At 40.8% G+C, this 18,283-nt stretch overlaps 1 protein-coding gene across 2 annotated transcripts in view; it reads left to right on the top strand.

Moving 5' to 3' along the window:
- Positions 1-4,079: 4,079 nt before the first annotated feature.
- LOC117388651 (adhesion G-protein coupled receptor G2-like) overlaps positions 4,080-18,283 on the top strand; it is a 39,282-nt gene continuing 25,078 nt past the window's right edge. For both annotated transcript variants that reach the window (XR_008649149.1, XM_055230085.1), the window contains exons 1-2: positions 4,080-4,294; positions 7,341-7,438. Coding sequence is in view for 1 of the 2 variants with exons in the window: in XM_055230085.1 (XP_055086060.1) it covers positions 7,345-7,438 (94 nt within the window). In the remaining variant the exon portion in view is untranslated. The remainder of the gene's footprint in view (positions 4,295-7,340; positions 7,439-18,283) is intronic.

The following is an 18,283-nucleotide window of genomic DNA, read 5'->3' as shown; positions in this document are numbered from 1 at the left end:
AAACTGAAGATGCAGGTGCATAGCAGACAAAGGGTCAAAGGAGAAAGTCCCATCAGGGCATGAAACTGACCCATGTGTCACTGAGAAACAGACCATCACCAACTATGATCTCTTCATCTCCACAGCCCTGACAGAGGAACGCCTCAAAAACAAACTGACCTTTATGGAGACATAAAGGTGGAACAAACCTGATGGCACAACTTCAGAATTCACATTCACAGTGTCTTTCTTTGCAAGCATCCCCAGGCAGTTTTTCTCCATTTTATGACCATTTAAAAACGGGGACCCTCGAGGCTCCCTAAGGTGACAAACATGATACATCATCCTCTCCCATTCAAAACACAATGATGCACTGTCTGTTTTTCTACCATTAATTATCAACATATCAACTCCAATAGATTAGCTCAAGTTTTCCACTTCACTCTTTTAATTTTGAAAATATCACATTTCAAAATTTTGTATAATTTACTTTGGGTGTACTTTTATGGAAAAATAGCCTTATAATGTAAAAAAAATTAAATAATCAAATATATCAAGTTTGCACAAGTATGAACAGAGTAGAAGCAGATGAAAGCCTGAAAGTGCATGTGGATTTTATGATCATTTTAACATTCGAGGACTCCTAATGTGACAAATGTGACATAATTGTGAAGGTGACCTGAGGCTTAAACCGCACAGTGCAGGTAAGGTTTGTTTGTTTCTGTGCATACTTCAACATCACTCTTCCTGATTTTGGGAACATTATTATTTACATCATCATTCTACTGCATGTTCATTACAAATGTCTTAATGTGTTATAGTCTAGATATGAATGTCAATCTGAAATCAGAAAACTTACACATTCTTGCTGGTAAGATGAGGTAAGTGCCTTGCCCACGGACACAAGGGCACAAATATGACTGTGGCTGATCAGTGTGCATACATTTAATACCAGTGTGCCCAAATGTGTCATGTGTCAACTGTCATGAATTGCATATTCTACAGGCACACCACTCATTTTACTTACTATGCATTCAACAGCTTTTTATTTTATTTTATTTTATTTATTTATTTTTATACAGTATCAGAATATCAGGAAATGGTTTGGTCAAAAATAATCATTATTTTAATCCGTTACATTTTTCAACATTATACAGTTTGTATTCGCTAAATCTGCTGTGTCATTTGGCTCTGTTTTCTGCGCTCCACTGAACTGTTGCATTTTACTGCCTCTTCAGTGAATCTCCATGAGTGCGTCTTTACTGCCCTCTGGAGGCCATTTCCTTAACTACACCTCCACTCACAGGTGCACAGACACTGGTTGGTGACTGAATACTTTTAGCTGCCTGAGGCTAAGTATCTCTTGTTCACTTAGTCTTCACTATTGTACTTATGTCATTCCTGAGGTTTATGTGAGAAGATGCACGACTGGTTTTACCCACAAGAATTCTGAAGTCATTTGTGTGTTTGTTTTCATTTTAAGTTGACGCATTGAGAGAGAAGTATGCCCTCATGCAGCCGGTAAAACCCCCACGAATCCAGGAACTGTCTGGGCCCACATCCGGACACCAGCTGTTGACCCCAAGTCAAAATGAGAAAAATCAAGACTCAAAAATGTGTACTAACCCTGCAGATGGACAAGGTACCTCTACTGTATCACAATGTCCAAGTGTTGCCATAGTTGTGAGAAAAACACACTGACTCAAAGACACACACACCCACGTACACACATAACACAGACACACGTAACACAGACAAAGTCATAATGTTTTTTTGTTTTTTTTAAGTCATTTGGCAGGAGTATTGTATTGACAGTTGTATTGTATTGAAGCAGCAGTTCATTTTAAAAGTACTTCTACTTCTACAATAATACATTTTAGTATTACTGTGAGGAAAAAAAACAAGTGAAAGTGAAATCCTTTATTTTGTTACTCATTACAGGATTGTCATTTTTCAAGTATGTGACCGACATAAATCAGACCCATTCTGCAAAATGGACATTTCAGAGCTTTTAACCATGTTATAGTTGTTTCCCCTCAACATTTACTCACCCGAAGTAGACTGATTGGTGCATGTTTGAGCAAACTCTAATCGCTTATTTTCAAAACGGCATTTTGCCTCTCCTGTAGTTATTTTGGTGATGTGCAGATATCCATCAGAGGTGCTCACAGCTTCCCAGCGCTTTGTTGTGATGATGTTTACGACAACATCAGCTCCCACTGGACACCTCAGTGGACACCTTTTCTAACGTGGAAGTCAGTGGACTTTTTTCTTTAATTAAGTCGTTTTAGATGAACATTCAGATTTAATGTCAAAATTATAACATAATGATCCACAGGTGTCATAGAACAGAAGTAAAGTGAATGTGACAAAAGCGTTTTCTTTTATTAAGTGACTGAAGTGACTGAGTGTTGTTTTAGTCGTATGTGATTATATTGTGATCTGAATATTGATTATCCATTAACCAAATAACCTTTAAATTCCCAACACTTTAAATGCAATCATCTACTTTGAATAGAATGATCCAAGATCAATTAGCTCTGTCAATTCAAAACAGTATGATGTTTTCAGAAGAACAAGTTAATTACACCTCATCGTTGTTTTTTTCAAATACTTAATGACTCATAATTGTTGTGGATTAGTGGCGGAAATGTAAACACAACCTGTGAATGTAGAAATAAATGCATTTTAAAACTATACGGAGGATAAATTGATTTATATTGATTTATAGTATTAGCAGTACTTGTTATGTATTTTCAAAAAAGATATTTGTCCATACATGGTGAACTGAATTCTATTTGACTTTATTTTTGACTTAATTTACCCATGCTACAGCACTAAGTATTGATGCAGAAAGTCAATCAAAACTAATAGGAGTAATGGTAGAAGTAGCATAACGTATAAAAGATAAAAAAGGACTATTAAAGTATTAGTTTCTGTGTACTAGCAATAGCAGTAGTTGCTTTAGACTCAATACCAACAGTTATATAAATGTAAGAGTAGTAGTAATATGGCCTAGTTATCATGGGTTGGTGGTTTATCAGCCTATAGTACAGTAAAGTATTTAAAGGTGAAATATGTAACCTTCCTAGTGAAGGGCCATCACCTACTTGTCTCCATAGAGTTTGCATTTTCTGGAATGTTCCCCAGTATGGCCTTAAATGTTTCTATCTCCATGGAGACAAGAAATAAATGCCATCAAGCCAATTTACAGGCCAGATCTGTGGAGAGGAGCCAGACTCATGGTAAGACTTATGTTTTTCATTGTAGTTTTGAGCAATGAATACACAGAGAAATATGATATATGCATGTTATATACACCATCCAATCAAACATTCCAGGCAACGGAAAAATATCTCCATGGTAGCAGAATCCCCTGTCAGGAAAGTTACATTGTTCATCTTTTAAAAAACACATATTACACAATTTTCTGATGTATGTTATAATGTTGTTTCCTCATCACAAACAGACCTGGAGTTGTGTTTTGTTTCATTCACACATGTTTAACCCACACACCCTGCATATTTAGGCTGAGTTCTTCCCTCAAACAGAAAACACTCTGTTCCACCTTGTGATGTCATGTGGCAATACAGGACATTCTCCATTGTGCTCTTAAACTCCACACACCTTCATTTATAGAATCATTTGGATCATTTCAGCCCTGGATTTGCCAATCTCTCCTAAACAAAAGGTAAAAGGAGCTGTTAACTTGAAAACTACCTCTTCATGACATCACAAGGTGGAACAGAGCATTTTGAGCTTTGCAGATGTAGACAGATTAATAATAAAGGTTTACTCAAACACGTGTGAGTGAACTGTGTGAGGTATGTTTTTGATGAGGTAACATTATAACATGGCTTAAAGCTCACAAGAACATAGAACCTTTAAGTCAGGAAACTTTAAATTCAATACATATTTACGGTCCATGTACTTCTTACTTCTTGTTCCTCATTATTCATAAAGTGGTACTGCCGATAACCCTTCATTGTCTAACTTTGGCTTCTCCAGTTTCATTGATGGGTGTGTCATCTTCTATCTCCTAAAGGCATTTTGAAACAGTGATTTCCTGAACACTCACGCAATAGAACGGACGGCTGAATGAGAGAGAGAGAGAGAGAGAGGGAGCAGGTGAGCGGAGCAGACAAGAGCAGATAAGGACAAGAAGGAAGGAACTGTTTTATTATTAATATAAGTGAATTGAAATCGGTCATAATGAGAATGATGGAAAGGCATTTTGAGAGTACATTTGAGAAGACAAGTCCGCCGCGGTAGAAGAGTAACTCGACGCTCTGCGGAGGCTCCCACAAGACGTCAAGTAAGATTTATCATTTTTTTGCTTCTATTATTAATAATTTTACAATCAAATAATTTACATACAAGGATTTACCTGTGTCCCCGATACTGTACAGTACTGGGTAGGTCCACAAGAGGAAGAAATAGTCAAGAAGAAATATACACAACAAATGAACACTAGACATTAAAAATACAAATGCCTCATTTCAGACTCAAGGGGCTTGAGACACAACAACATGGATCTGTTGTAGTAAATTTATCTTATTAATTAGCAAAACACACTTTGAAATGTGATTATTATTAGAGTTGTGTAGTTGGATTTATCTATCTCCATGGAGATTGCAGGTGATGACACCAGTCCATATTATAGGTCATATCTGTGGAGAGATGACCTTGCTCACAATAGACATTTTTGTGTAATTTTTGGCAATAAAAACACCATACCAGGCTAGCTATAGCATCTCCAAAACACAATCAGCTGATGGACCCATTAGCAGAAAACCTACACAGTGTCCCTTTAAGTTAAAGGGGCACTTTGTAACATTTCTGGTGGGGATATGTCATCCGGTGTTTGTCTCCATGGAGATGCTATTGCTTTGGATCTATATTCACTTACAGATATTTTCATTGCTAAAATACCTTCTAAAAGTGCCACCTGCTTGTGTCCATGGAGACAAGCATCTTGTTTTAGTAAAACAAGAAGTTCCTTTTTATTTTAGTAAAATACATTTAAGATGACTATATTTAAGGTTTTGCTAAAAAAAACAAACAAACAAAAAAAAGTCACACTCTTTTCATCCACACTTTCCGTATGTGTTGGCCTGTGTTTCCTAACAGGTTACGACAGGAACATGTGACTAATGACAATAGCTGGAGTTTACGTTGCCTTGAGCCGCAGATAGTGTTTCAGATGCCTTCACCATTACAAGCATTTATCAAGTATAAGTCTGACGGCTTTCACACACTCTGTTTAGTTTATGTGACAAAAAATAATAAATAAAAGTTGGTAACCAAATTATACTTTTTAACAATGTAAGGATAATTTTGGGTGTTCCATATTTACATTTAAGAGCCTATATAAATTAATGGACATGTGGCGAAACTGTCTAGTATAAACAAGTGTGATGTTTTTTTTTTTATATATATAAGCCTATTGAATATACTTAGAAGGAAACCATGTGGTAATTGGATGCTTTATCTTTTAAACATGCAAATACTTCCAGCAAAACAACATTCTGGAGGCATGCCCTGCATTTATCTGAATTAGACTCTGGTTATCAGATGAATTTAAAGTCTAAGTATTACTGACAAGTACACATGTATTCAGAATAGAAGGGATGTAATTGTCAAAAGTCTCACAATATACTGAAATACTCCTTTGCTAAAAAACAGAGGGAGCTACACAGAACTTGATCCATTTCAATGCAGACAACACGAAGACACATAATCTCTGTTTACCATTCTGTTCTCTCCAAAATATTGCAAAAAATATCATACCGTGAGAGGCATATCCTGAAAATATTGTCCCATGAGATTTGGCTAGTGTTGCATCCCAACAGAACAGTTTAGACAAATCGCATGTACCACAGGACACACAGCGGAAATGAGGGCCAGGTGTACGGCTCAGCTAAAATACATTTAAAGGAGAGGTCACATTCAGGCCAATTTCCTCTGTTTGGGCTGGTCTCTGTAATTTACTTTAAGGACAAGCTGCTTATGCAAGAATCCACCTGCAGATATCATCAAGATGTAATATGATGTAAGTAGTGGTGCTGGGGGGCTTGAGGGGGCCCTCGCTTTTCCCTAGAATGGCCAGTGCTCCCCCATAGCTCCCCCAAAGGTTTGCTCCACTTTCATAGCACATTCTACTTGATAATACATGGTACGCTCGCATCCATATAAGACTCTAAATTAATTGTTAAGTGAGTCCCCCCAAAGAAATTAGCCCCCCCCCATAGCTCCTCCAACCAAAAATGTCTGGCACCGCCCCTGTATAATGTATACATTTTTTTCACCCCATGTCAGATCATATTACTTTTTATTTATTTATTTTAAGTCATTTGGGAGAAGTAATGATTTCAATTTTTTAAAGCTGGTAAATAAAGGATTGTGGGATTTACAATATCCCTAAAAACATACAACATATACATATATTTCATGTACATATTTGACGTTATTTATGTATTTTTATTGGTATTTATTTACCATAGCCTTTACCAGCATGCCAAGGAGTACAGTAAATTTGGAAGTTTTGAATGTTCTGAAATGTGTCTGGTTAACTTGGAAAGCCCAAAGAACTGCGTGTTCCCAATTCTAGATATAAACCAAAAATAAACATTCAAATTAAAGCCCCACTGTGTAACTATTTTGCCAAGAAATAATAAAATAACACCATGTTTTTTTCTGCAAACCTGACCCTTACATGACCTGGTGGACAGCCTGTTCCTTATTGTCTCCATGGAAACGTTGTTCCTTTGGCTATAATATTTCATGCTATGAATATAAAACATCTAGCATCTAACATCTATCTACACATAACTTTTCATTTGAATTGACATGTTACCTCCAGAAGGTCACACTATGGTGCTAAATTGCATCAAAAATACAATCCTAACATAAAATTATTCAAATGGCCCATGTGTGTTTCCATGTTCCAGTTTTTTTAATAAGATATTGAACCCCCAAACTTCATTATGCAATTATATAGAGTCCTTATAGAAGTATAAACAACTTAACCAAACATGTCTCTTTGTATTGTGTCTGATGAAGAAGTGCATGAGGAAACTCTATCTCCGTTGTGGCCTTTTCTCCCAGCAGTCAATGGGGCAAACACAAAAGCAGAGACAATATTGGGCAGGTTTTGGTTTACCACCTGCTCAATAAAGATTTAGTGCCATCCTAAAGGCACACTGCTCCTATTGGCCATCCGCACGATATGTTTTGGGAATATGGAAATCATCACGATTACACAAACAAATACATAAACCCTGTACAGTGGATATAGTTGTCTGTTTTTGAATAGATCGTAAATGTCATGTTGAGCATTAATGTTGTATTCATTTCTATAGGAGGATGTCAAAGCATTATCAAAAAGGGCCGCTCTCTTGGAAGGGCCGTTTTCTTCTTGTTTTATGGATTTTGATGTTGGCGAATCCTCGACCAAATGGTAAGTATTGAATTAATGATACTATCGAAGCAGTTACTTTTTAACTTTCACATGAAGCACCTACGACTTGACCTACATCTGAAACGGACTACTTCAGGTCTAAACTAGGACTAAAAACGGATTAGGATTTGTTTCAAATTATGAGATAGTTCTATGGAGGACTAACACAATGGAGACAATGCCTTAAATAACATTTTAGCTTTAATTTAAACATAAGAGGTTGCATTCACATTCTAGTTCACATATTTCAGGTGGAGTCAGGGGTCTGTGTAACTCTACAGGAGATTCACTGAAATAATCAACGACCCACTTGACCATTAATAGTTTGGGAGTGGATCTACAAACCTGCCATATTAATATTATGGCTTAAAATCTTTCCAACAATCACGTCTTTGGGGTTGAACACATTTACTTTTGTGTATGTATGGAGACAGAGATAATTTTGAACATCATACCTCTTCATAACGCTTGTATCATTGTTGTCTCGTGAAGCCCAGTAAGTACAAAAATATTAAGCATAAAGTAGGTCAACTTCTATTTGACAGTTAACAAGCTCCTCCAGCTCAATTTTAAATGAACACAGCCTATAGTGTAGAAGACCCAGTGCACCAGACGCAGGCCCCATACCCCCAAGAGTATGTGGCACTGTTTGAGAAACGCTGATATAAAGGCAGTTTAGCCTATACTCATTTTAGTGTATAAACATATAGATTTTTTGTTTCGTGATATGCTATGGCTGTTATACAGACAAAACAATAATAATCTCACAGGCCAGTTCCTTTTTAAGTGGGTCTAAATCAGGGGTCAGCGACCTTTAACCCCCAAAAAGCCAATTGGACCCAGTTTCCAAAACTTTTTGAAGTTGAAAATGAAGATAACACACACACACACACACACACACACACCCACACACACACACATATATATATATATATATATATATATATATACACACATATATATATACATACACACACACACACACACACCCACACACACACACACACACACACCCACACACACACACACACACACCTACACGTTTTTCATGACATATGGGGACCTCATGCAGTACTGTGATATATGGGGACCCTACCTTTCTGAGGGACTTGGAGTCACCAAAACCACACTCAAATTTTTTAATATTTTTTCTTGGCCCAGGAAAAAAAAGTGAACCAAAATGTCCACTGTTTTCTAGTTTGAGATTTTTCTGGTTTTTGGTGACTTCTGGGGTCGCACCAATTATGTAGTACTGGGTACAACCACCAGATGGCAATATTATTTATTTTTATTTTTTCCCCTTTTTGGCTATATTTTTCCATAAATATTGACTTATGACATTTGCATCATTCAAAATTGCAACAGTGCCAGTGTTCCCTCTAATTTTTCATGAGTCTGAGCAAACACACAAACTCCCTGAGCGTCCCATGGACCAGTGTGAGCGACATCAGACGTGCACACTGTGGTCATGCTGCATCACATCCATCCAAGTTAAATGGTTTATTAAAAGAATCAAATTACCGCTTTTACATTTGTGTTATAAGACTTTTAATTAAGTGTTTTAGCAACTTATACAATGAAAATGACAAAAATCTTGCTCATGACCTGTGTAGTATGTTAATGCTATTGGAAGTATAAATATTTAATTTTAACTATGGCAAAACATGAACTTCAACCAAACCAAGTCAACTAAACTCCAATGTTGAAAACACACTTAACATTTTTATGGTAAAGCTCTGACTTGTATTATGAGTATAAGCCATTGTGTGAAGCTTTTGCTTGATTTTTACAACTCAAACTAGTGACAGTCAATGACCAACACACACAGAGAGGAATCTGTATCTGCACAGCTGCTCTATTACTGTACATTTATATATCAAAGCACAATATAAAATGTGTATTTGTATATAAAATATAGTCAAAACGAGTGGTATGGGTCAAAATAAATATATATTTACAAACCACACACTGCAAACAGTGAACAAACACACACTGCAAACTAAAAATACACTGTACATGTGACAGTGAGACAGTCATTCTGTGACAGAGGTTGAAGGATCGAGTCCCGTTTTGCCTTTACGCGCAGGACGCAGAGCGCACTGGACAAACTTAGTTTTGCTTCTTTCACTAAATTCATCTCTAAAAATCATTCAAATGCTTTATGTGGTCATTTTATTTGTAGGGGAAACATTCATATACACATATATTTATTATAATTATTAATTAATAATTTTTTTTTTTTTAAACAAAATGCCAAAAAATGTTTTCTTTAGGTCTACTGAACACCATTAGTGATATAAAAATGAAATATATAACTTTTACATGACAGAAATGCAAATGGCACTATGTGTGCCAAATGGTGCCAAATGGTGCCAAAATGGACACCTCGCCTGACATACCTGTATTAAAATCTCTCTTTTTTTGATCTGCTTCACCTAATCAGTTTCAACCTTTGCAGAGATAATGTTCACATGTTTGGTTTCTATTTTATGAAGTAAAAAGGCTATGTTAGCAACATTCCAAAGAGTTATTCATCATAAAACATGTTTTTTTTAAGGCAAGGCTAAAAAAATCTAAATTTTTGCTGTGTTTCATCCTAATTTTCTCTTTATCAGTAACACATACATGGATAAATGACATATCAAATTATTCTGCCCAACAATCCCTTTACAATGGCTTAAAAATAATTCAAATACACCTTGGGGTTGCTGAAATAGACCAGTTTATAAATGAATATACATTTTTCGAAAGTTTTTCTTCAAAATGGGTTTAGGTAGGAACAAGGCAAGACACTTCACCCAAGTGGTGTGTGCGTGAATGATTGGTGGTCGTGGGGGGGGGGGGGGGGGGGGGGGGGGCTCTAATGCTAATGATTACACATAATACACATTTGACCCACAATTAAGTCAATAGCAGAATAAACCACACTTACCGATCAGGAACAGCATCCAGTCCATCAGCACATCAGGTCCTCTGCTCCTGAGTCCATCATGATCTTCACTCGGCTCCATGAGCCGCTCCGGGTCCAGATGTCTCTAGTTTAACTTGTAGAAACATCCACAGTGTCCTCGGTCGCGTACGTCCTTTGTTTTGTCCGTTTCGTCCTGTTTAAAACGCAAAACTGCTGCAAAACAGTGCGTAAAATTACGCAATTACGCGCGCGTAATTTTACGCGCGGATCTTTGCCCGAGGGCGGGCTGTCGGAACGTTCAGGGGTTAAACACTTAGAATAATTAGAGAGTTTTCACGCCACGACGTCCACACCGGCTAAAACACTTGATAGCGGCGCATTAGGACGCCTGTCAATGACGTGGATAAACTGCGCAAACACGCAATTGCGCATGCGCGCAGCTTGGAGGGAACAGTGGACATAGCAATACATAACTAATGTTGATAGATAAACTTTGGTTTTAGAAAATAGCTCATGTTTAAATTATAGGTTATATTTTATATCATGACACACATTTCTGCATTAAATGCATCACTGTCTTTGAAGGAAAAATAGAACAAAAATAAATCTAATGTTATTATATATTTATATATATAATGAAATTTATCTATTCATAAATTTGAAATATATTATATGATGTGTTAGTCATCACTTATTTAGACTTGATCATAGTGAGGATCTAAAATGTCAGAAACTGTGCTTCAGAATAAGACCAGGTGCCATATTGTTTGTTCTGCTTAGACATTAGTTCATTTAGAGGTTTAGAGACAGTGGTGTAGCGTAGTTGTACAAGGCCCCGGTGCAAGTTTGGCATTGGGCCCCTCCCTCCAACCCACGCCATCTTGACCCATCCCTGTGTGACAAACATATATCCACTTCCTACCTCTACAGCCCAAGACCCCAAAACAGAAAAGGGACACACAATCACTATTATAACCCAGTCTGTACTGGGCAGGGGGGCCAATCCTAGCCCGCAATGGGGCCTCAAAGTGCTGTGGACCCCAGTGGACACAAATATTCAGACTTTATGAGGACAAATATTCAGGTTTGTGTGTATGACGACTCAGGCGGCCATGTTGTAATGTTGGTGAACGTCGTAAGGATAGACTTTATGAGGACAAATATTCAGGTTTGTGTGTATGACGACTCAGGCGGCCATGTTGTAGGGTCATGAATGTTGTAAGGATAGACTATATGAGGACAAATATTCAGGTTTGTGTGTATGACGACTCGGACGGCCATGTTGTAAGGATGGACTTTATGAGGACAAATATTCAGGTTTGTGTGTATGACGACCCAGGCGGCCATGTTTTAGGGATGGACTTTATGAGGACAAATATTCAGGTTTGTGTGTATGACGACTCAGGCGGCCATGTTGTAGGGTCATGAATGTTGTAAGGATAGACTATATGAGGACAAATATTCAGGTTTGTGTGTATGACGACTCGGACGGCCATGTTGTAATGTTGGTGAACGTCGTAAGGATAGACTTTATGAGGACAAATATTCAGGTTTGTGTGTATGACGACTCGGACGGCCATGTTGTAATGTTGGTGAACGTCGTAAGGATAGACTTTATGAGGACAAATATTCAGGTTTGTGTGTACAGTCCATCAATTAAAACAATAAACCAGATTTTTAATATTAAATTTGTGTTTATTTACATGTTTAGTTCTGGGTAATTATTATTATTATATGTGACAAAGTGGGGCCTTTGTCCCTTTTTAATAGTACTATAATTTGGTTTGTGCACATGTCTGTTCATTTTCAATAACTCAATACTAAACTAAATAGAACTATCCCGGGTTTGTTTTGTTTAGTTTTTCAATCAGTTAAATCACCACACACTAGTGAGTTTAAACATTTTATTTAGTTAAATGTGTCAGTTCAGTTCAATACAGCAAGCCACTTACCTGCATCTCCACATGGTCCAAACAAAGAGGGGGCGTGGCCTATGTCAGCCATTTTATAGACATGGGTGTGGTCGTGGGCCGGACCATGTGGAGGGGAAAACTGGTTTAAGTTTGTTTATTTCTTTGTGTTAATGTTTTAGGTATTTTTGTTCAATGATATAAGTGTTTATAGTTTCTCTTGTTAAACACTTTAGTTAAGGGACTTGGGCCTGAGAGATGGTTTTATATTGAAGAAACTGCTAATGTTACACCCACAGCACCTGGAGAAAAGATGGAGTAAACCGGGGGAGGAGCTTCCGGTGCAGGGGGGAGTATTTGAGCAGGGCTAATTAGACAGATGAGAGACATCAGTGTAGCCAGGGCACACATGGCTTTTTTTCTTAGTTTTTTAAGTTCTGTTGCTTAGTTTTCGTTGAGCACCATTATTTTTTGTAAATATGTATTATTTTTTGTGTTCACGGGGGATCACCATGCTGACAATACATTTTGTGTAACGGGACTTCTTTTGAGTTTGCCTCCTATTTGATCACTTCGGGCCAGCTTCCCCACATTATATATAAAAAATGTAAAAATGGTTTAAAAGTCTTGATTTACTTCAAAGAAAATCATAACTAAACAAATCTCCAGCACTGGAAGAGGTAAAATAATTAAAAAAGCAAAGTAAGGAGGAAGCAGCAGGAGCAAGCAAGGTTTGCGTCTGCACTCTTCAGAAGCAGGAAGCTAAACTGTGGAGAACATAGACCCTTCTAGGAGTTGTACGTTTAGAACATCTATAGCCTGGGAATTGGAAGAAATATCAATTTGATTATAGCATCAAATAAAAAATGTTTTGTGTGTGTGCTAACAGTGCACACAAATTGTTGTATATTGGTTGATCTTGATGAGTAATAACATGTATGCTAATGGCTAATGCTAACAATCTACACCAGAGATCTTCAACCTGTAGCTTACCAGTACCTTCAGTGTAGCTCCCCAAAAGAATCTGAAATCCAATATTAGGTTCCAACATACATTTATCCATCCATCCATTTTCTTTTGCTTATCCGGGGCCGAGTCGTGGGGGCAGCAGTCTAAGCAGGGACTCCCAGACTTCCCTCACCCCAGACACGTCCTCCAGCTCCTCCGGTGGGACCCCAAGGCATTCCCAGGCCAGCTGAGAGACATAGTCCCTCCAGCGTGTCCTGTGTCTTCCCCGGGGCCTCCTCCCGGTGGGACATGCCCAGAACACCTCCCTAGGGAGGCGTCCAGGAGGCATCCTGAGCAGATGCCCGAGCCACCTCAGCTGGTTCCTCTCCACGTATAGGAGCAGCGGCTCTACTCTGAGCTCTTCCCGTGTGACCGAGCTCCTCATCCTATCCCTAAGGGTGCGCCCGGCCACTCTGCGCAGGAAGCCCATTTCAGTCGTTTGTATCCGCGACCTTGTCCTTTCGGTCATTACCCAGAGCTCATGACCATAGGTGAGGGCAGGAACTTAGATTGACCGATAAATCGAGAGCTTCGCCTTTGGGCTCAGCTCCTTCTTCACCACAACGGACCGATACAGCGACCGCATCACTGCAGACGCTACACCGATCCGCCTGTCAATCTCCCACTCCATCCTTCCCTCACTCGTGAACAAGACCTCGAGATACTTGAACTCCTCCACTTGGGGCAGAGACTCACCACCCACCCGGAGAGGGCGCCACCTTTTTCCGGTCGAGAACCATGGCCTCGGATTTGGAGGAGCTGATTCTCATCCCAGCCACTTCACACTCAGCAGCAAACCGCCCCAGTGCCTGTTGCAGGTCCTGACTCGAAGAAGCCATCAGGACAACATCATCTGCAAACAGCAGAGATGAAATCCTGTGGTTCCCGAAGCAGACCCCCTCCGGCCCCTGACTGCACCTAGAAATTCTGTCCATAAATATAATGAACAGACCCTGTGACAAAGGGCAGCCCTGGCGGAGTCCAACATGCACCGGAACCGGCAATGAACACAGCTCCTGCTCCGGTCATACAGGGACCGGACAGCCCTTAGCAAAGAGCCCCGAACCCCATACTCCCAGAGCACCCCCCAAAGGACACCACGAGGGACACGGTCGAATGCCTTCTCCAGATCCACAAAACACATGTGGACTGGTTGGGCATACTCCCATGAGCCCTCGAGGACCCGATGGAGAGTATAGAGCTGGTCCAGTGTTCCACGACCAGGACGAAAACCACACTGCTCCTCCTGAATCCGAGGTTCGACTATCGGTCGGATTCTCCTCTCCAGTACCCTGGAATAGACCTTACCAGGAAGGCTGAGGAGTGTGATTCCCCTGTAATTGGAACACACCCTCCGGTCCCCCTTCTTATACAGAGGGACCACCACCCCGGTCTGCCATTCCACAGGTACTGTCCCCGACCGCCATGCGATGTTGAAGAGACGTGTCAGCCAAGACAGCCCCACAACATCCAGAGACTTGATGTACTCAGGACGGATCTCGTCCACCCCCGGAGCCTTGCCACCGAGGAGCTTGCCAACCACCTCAGTGACTTCAGCCAGGGTGATGGATAAGTCCGCCTCTGGGTCCCCAGTTTCTGCTTCCTCCTCGTGACAGTGGGATTGAGGAGATCCTCAAAGTATTCCTTCCACCGCCCGACAACATCCCCAGTCGAGGTCAGCAGCGCTCCAACCGCACTGTAAACAGTGTTGGTGAAGCACTGCTTTCCCCTCCTGAGGCGTCGGATGGTTTGCCAGAATCTCTTTGAGGCCGTCCGATAGTCCTCCTCCATGGCCTCCCCGAACTCCTCCCAACCCCGGGTTTTTGCCTCTGCGACTGGCCGAGCCGCGGCACGCTTGGCCCGCCGGTACTCATCAGCTGCCTCTGGAGTCCCACGAGCCAACAAGGCTCGATAGGACTCCTTCTTCAGCTTGACGTCATCCCTTACTTCCGGTGTCCACCACCGGGTTCGGGGATTGCCACCGCGACAAGCACCACAGACCTTACGACCACAGTTACGAGCAGCCGCATCGACAGTAGAGGTGGAGAACATGGCCCACTCGGAGTCCATGTCTCCAACCTCCCCCGGGATCAGGGAGAAGCTCTCCCGGAGGTGTGAGTTGAAGACCCGCCAGACGTTCCCAACAGACCCTTATAATGCGCTCGGGCCTGCCAGGTCTGTCCGGCTTCCTCCTCCGCCAGCGGATCCAACTCACCACCAGGTGGTGATCAGTTGACAGCTCAGCCCCTCTCTTCACCCGAGTGTCCAAGACACGCGGTCGGAGGTCAGATGACACGACAACAAAGTCGATCATCGACCTCCGACCTAGAGTGTCCTGGTGCCACGTGCACCGATGGACACCCTTGTGCTCGAACATGGTGTTTGTTATGGACAAACTGTGACTAGCACAGAACTCCAATAACAAAACACCGCTCGGGTTCAGATCGGGGAGGCCATTCCTCCCAATCACGCCCCTCCAAGTGTCACTGTCGTTACCCACATGGGCGTTGAAGTCCCCCAGGAGAACAACGGAGTCCCCGGTTGGTGCACTGTCTAGTACCCCTCCCAGGGACTCCAAGAAGGCCGGGTACTCCGCACTGCTGCTTGGCCCATAGGCCGACACAACAGTGAGAGACCTGTCCCCGACCCGAAGGCGCAGGGACGCGACCCTCTCGTTCACCGGAGTGAACCCCAACACGCAGCGGCTGAGCTGTGGGGCAATGAGCAAGCCCACACCAGCTCGCCGCCGCTCCCTGCGGGCAACGCCACAGAAATGGAGAGTCCAACCCCTCTCAAGAAGTTGGGTTCCAGAGCCCAAGCTGTGCATGGAGGTGAGGCCGACTATATCTAGCCGGTAACACATTTATCCATACCAATGAAAATATACTGTACCATTAAATGTCAATTTTTTTGCAATAATAAATGTAAAGTGTTCTTAAGACACACCAGAGAATTTAAAATCTTCTGGGATTTTTAATATGTAAAAAAAAAACAGTGCAGCTACAGACATAAGGAGAGTTTGTGCTGATTATTAGTCTTAGTCACATGAAGGACAGAGACACCACACATTTGTGTCTCAGATTTGTCCAGCAGAGGAGCAAGTTTCACATGTGAAATGAAGAGTCAGAATGAAAACAAACACAAGAGAATATACACACTTTAGAAATCTAATCTCTGCTCAAACAGTGAGATACAGGACTACATTCATACTATAATACTCCCTACAACTGTACAACAGCTCACCTTTATGTAACAGATAATACTCCATACAACTGTACAACAACTCAATCTTAAGTAATGGAACCTGCCCTGTCAGTCAGCATAGTATTTGCACTGTCATTCTTGTAACTTGTTTATAGCTGTGATTTTATAGTTTATTACTTATTTTTCTATTTTATTTTGACTTGTACATATACATTTATTTTTATAATTATGTCTCATTTGACACCTGTCTCTTGCTCTTTTTGCTACACCATCTATTTTTGTTACTCTCTGTTATTATATTATATTGTGATGAGTGAGCGACTGTATCCAAATCATTTCCCTTTTGGATCAATAAAGTTTGTCTAAGTCTAACTCTATCCCGAGTCACAAGTGTGTGGTGTCTCTGTCCTTCATGTGACTGAGACAAATATAATTAGGATGGCCCATATTTTAACATGTTTTACAATTACAAAATTTTTAAATCCGCTCGTGTGTTCCGACCTTTAGGCTACTGTAAATTTCACTGGCTTAATTAGTTTTCGTCACTAAAAGTAGAAGCTCACTATCATTTACTTTGCAAAAGTACCTCTCCAGGACAAAAGGTTAGAGACCCATGATCTACACCAAACACTTCTACACATGGTAATGTTTTCTAGCTAGGCTCTGGTGTTTTTCACATATACTCCAGTGGTTTGGTCTGTTGATCTCAAGACCCCCTCTGCTGCACAGTATGTGCTTGTTGAGCACCACCTTTACCTGGTGGGTTATGCATTCAAAGCCGTCTCATCTCATCTCATGAGTCATGCTCCTTACAAAGTCCCAGTTATAGTTAAAAATGAGTCTGAGCAAAACATGCTGATTCTCCCTCAAACAGTGATTGGCCATATCGGGGAGCCTGCCAGCATTCTATCCCAGCAAGTAGACACTCATTCTGCTGCCCCCAAAGAATCCTCCATCAAATTCACCTTTGGAAATTCTCCCTTGCCAGTAGAATGGAGAGAGTGCATCACATCCAAACTGAACTGTATGCCTGAGGTATTCTCACAGCACAATTTAGACTTTGGCTGCACCGACAAAGTCCAGCACCACATCAAATTGCATGATGAAACCCCCTTCAAACACCGAGCTCGACCCATCCACCCACAGGACATTGAAGCAGTTCGCCAGCACCTCCGTAACCTTCTTGGAACTGGTGTGATCCGAGAATCTCAGTCGCCTTTCTCTTCTCCAATCCTTGTTGTTCGAAAGAAAAATGGAGATGTCCGTCTGTGCGTAGATTACAGGAAGCTCAATCTGCAGACAGTGAAGGACGCCTATGCTCTCCCTAATCTGGAAGAATCCTTCTCAGCCTTGATGGGTTCTAAATGGTTCACTGTTTTGGACTTGAAATCCAGATATTATCAAATAGCCATGAGAGAAGAGGACAAGGAAAAAACTGCATCCGTCACCCCATTAGGGTTTTGGGAATTCAAGGGTGTACACCTGAAGGAGCCACTTGTTTTTTTGGATGATATAATCATTTTCTCTGATACATTGGAGGAGCATGAAAAGAGATTGCTGCATGTTCTTGGTCACTTGAAGGAGTACGGACTGAAACTCTTGCCGGAGAAATGTCAGTTTTGCCAGACATCAGTGAAGTATCTTGGCCATGTGGTGTCAGAGCACGGGGTGGAGACAGACCAAGAGAAAATTGAGGCATTAAAATCCTGGCCAGTTCCGACAAATCTCAAGGAGTTGAGATCTTTTCTAGGTTTCTCTGGCTACTATCGACGCTTCATAAAAGACTATTCGTCTCTCACCAAACCACTAAAC

The sequence above is a fragment of the Periophthalmus magnuspinnatus genome, chromosome 20, assembly GCF_009829125.3.
Source record: "Periophthalmus magnuspinnatus isolate fPerMag1 chromosome 20, fPerMag1.2.pri, whole genome shotgun sequence".
NCBI classification, from domain to species: Eukaryota; Metazoa; Chordata; class Actinopteri; order Gobiiformes; family Gobiidae; genus Periophthalmus; species Periophthalmus magnuspinnatus.
The sequence above is the reverse complement of the archived record's forward strand: the minus strand, read 5'-3'. Positions and strand labels throughout refer to the sequence as shown.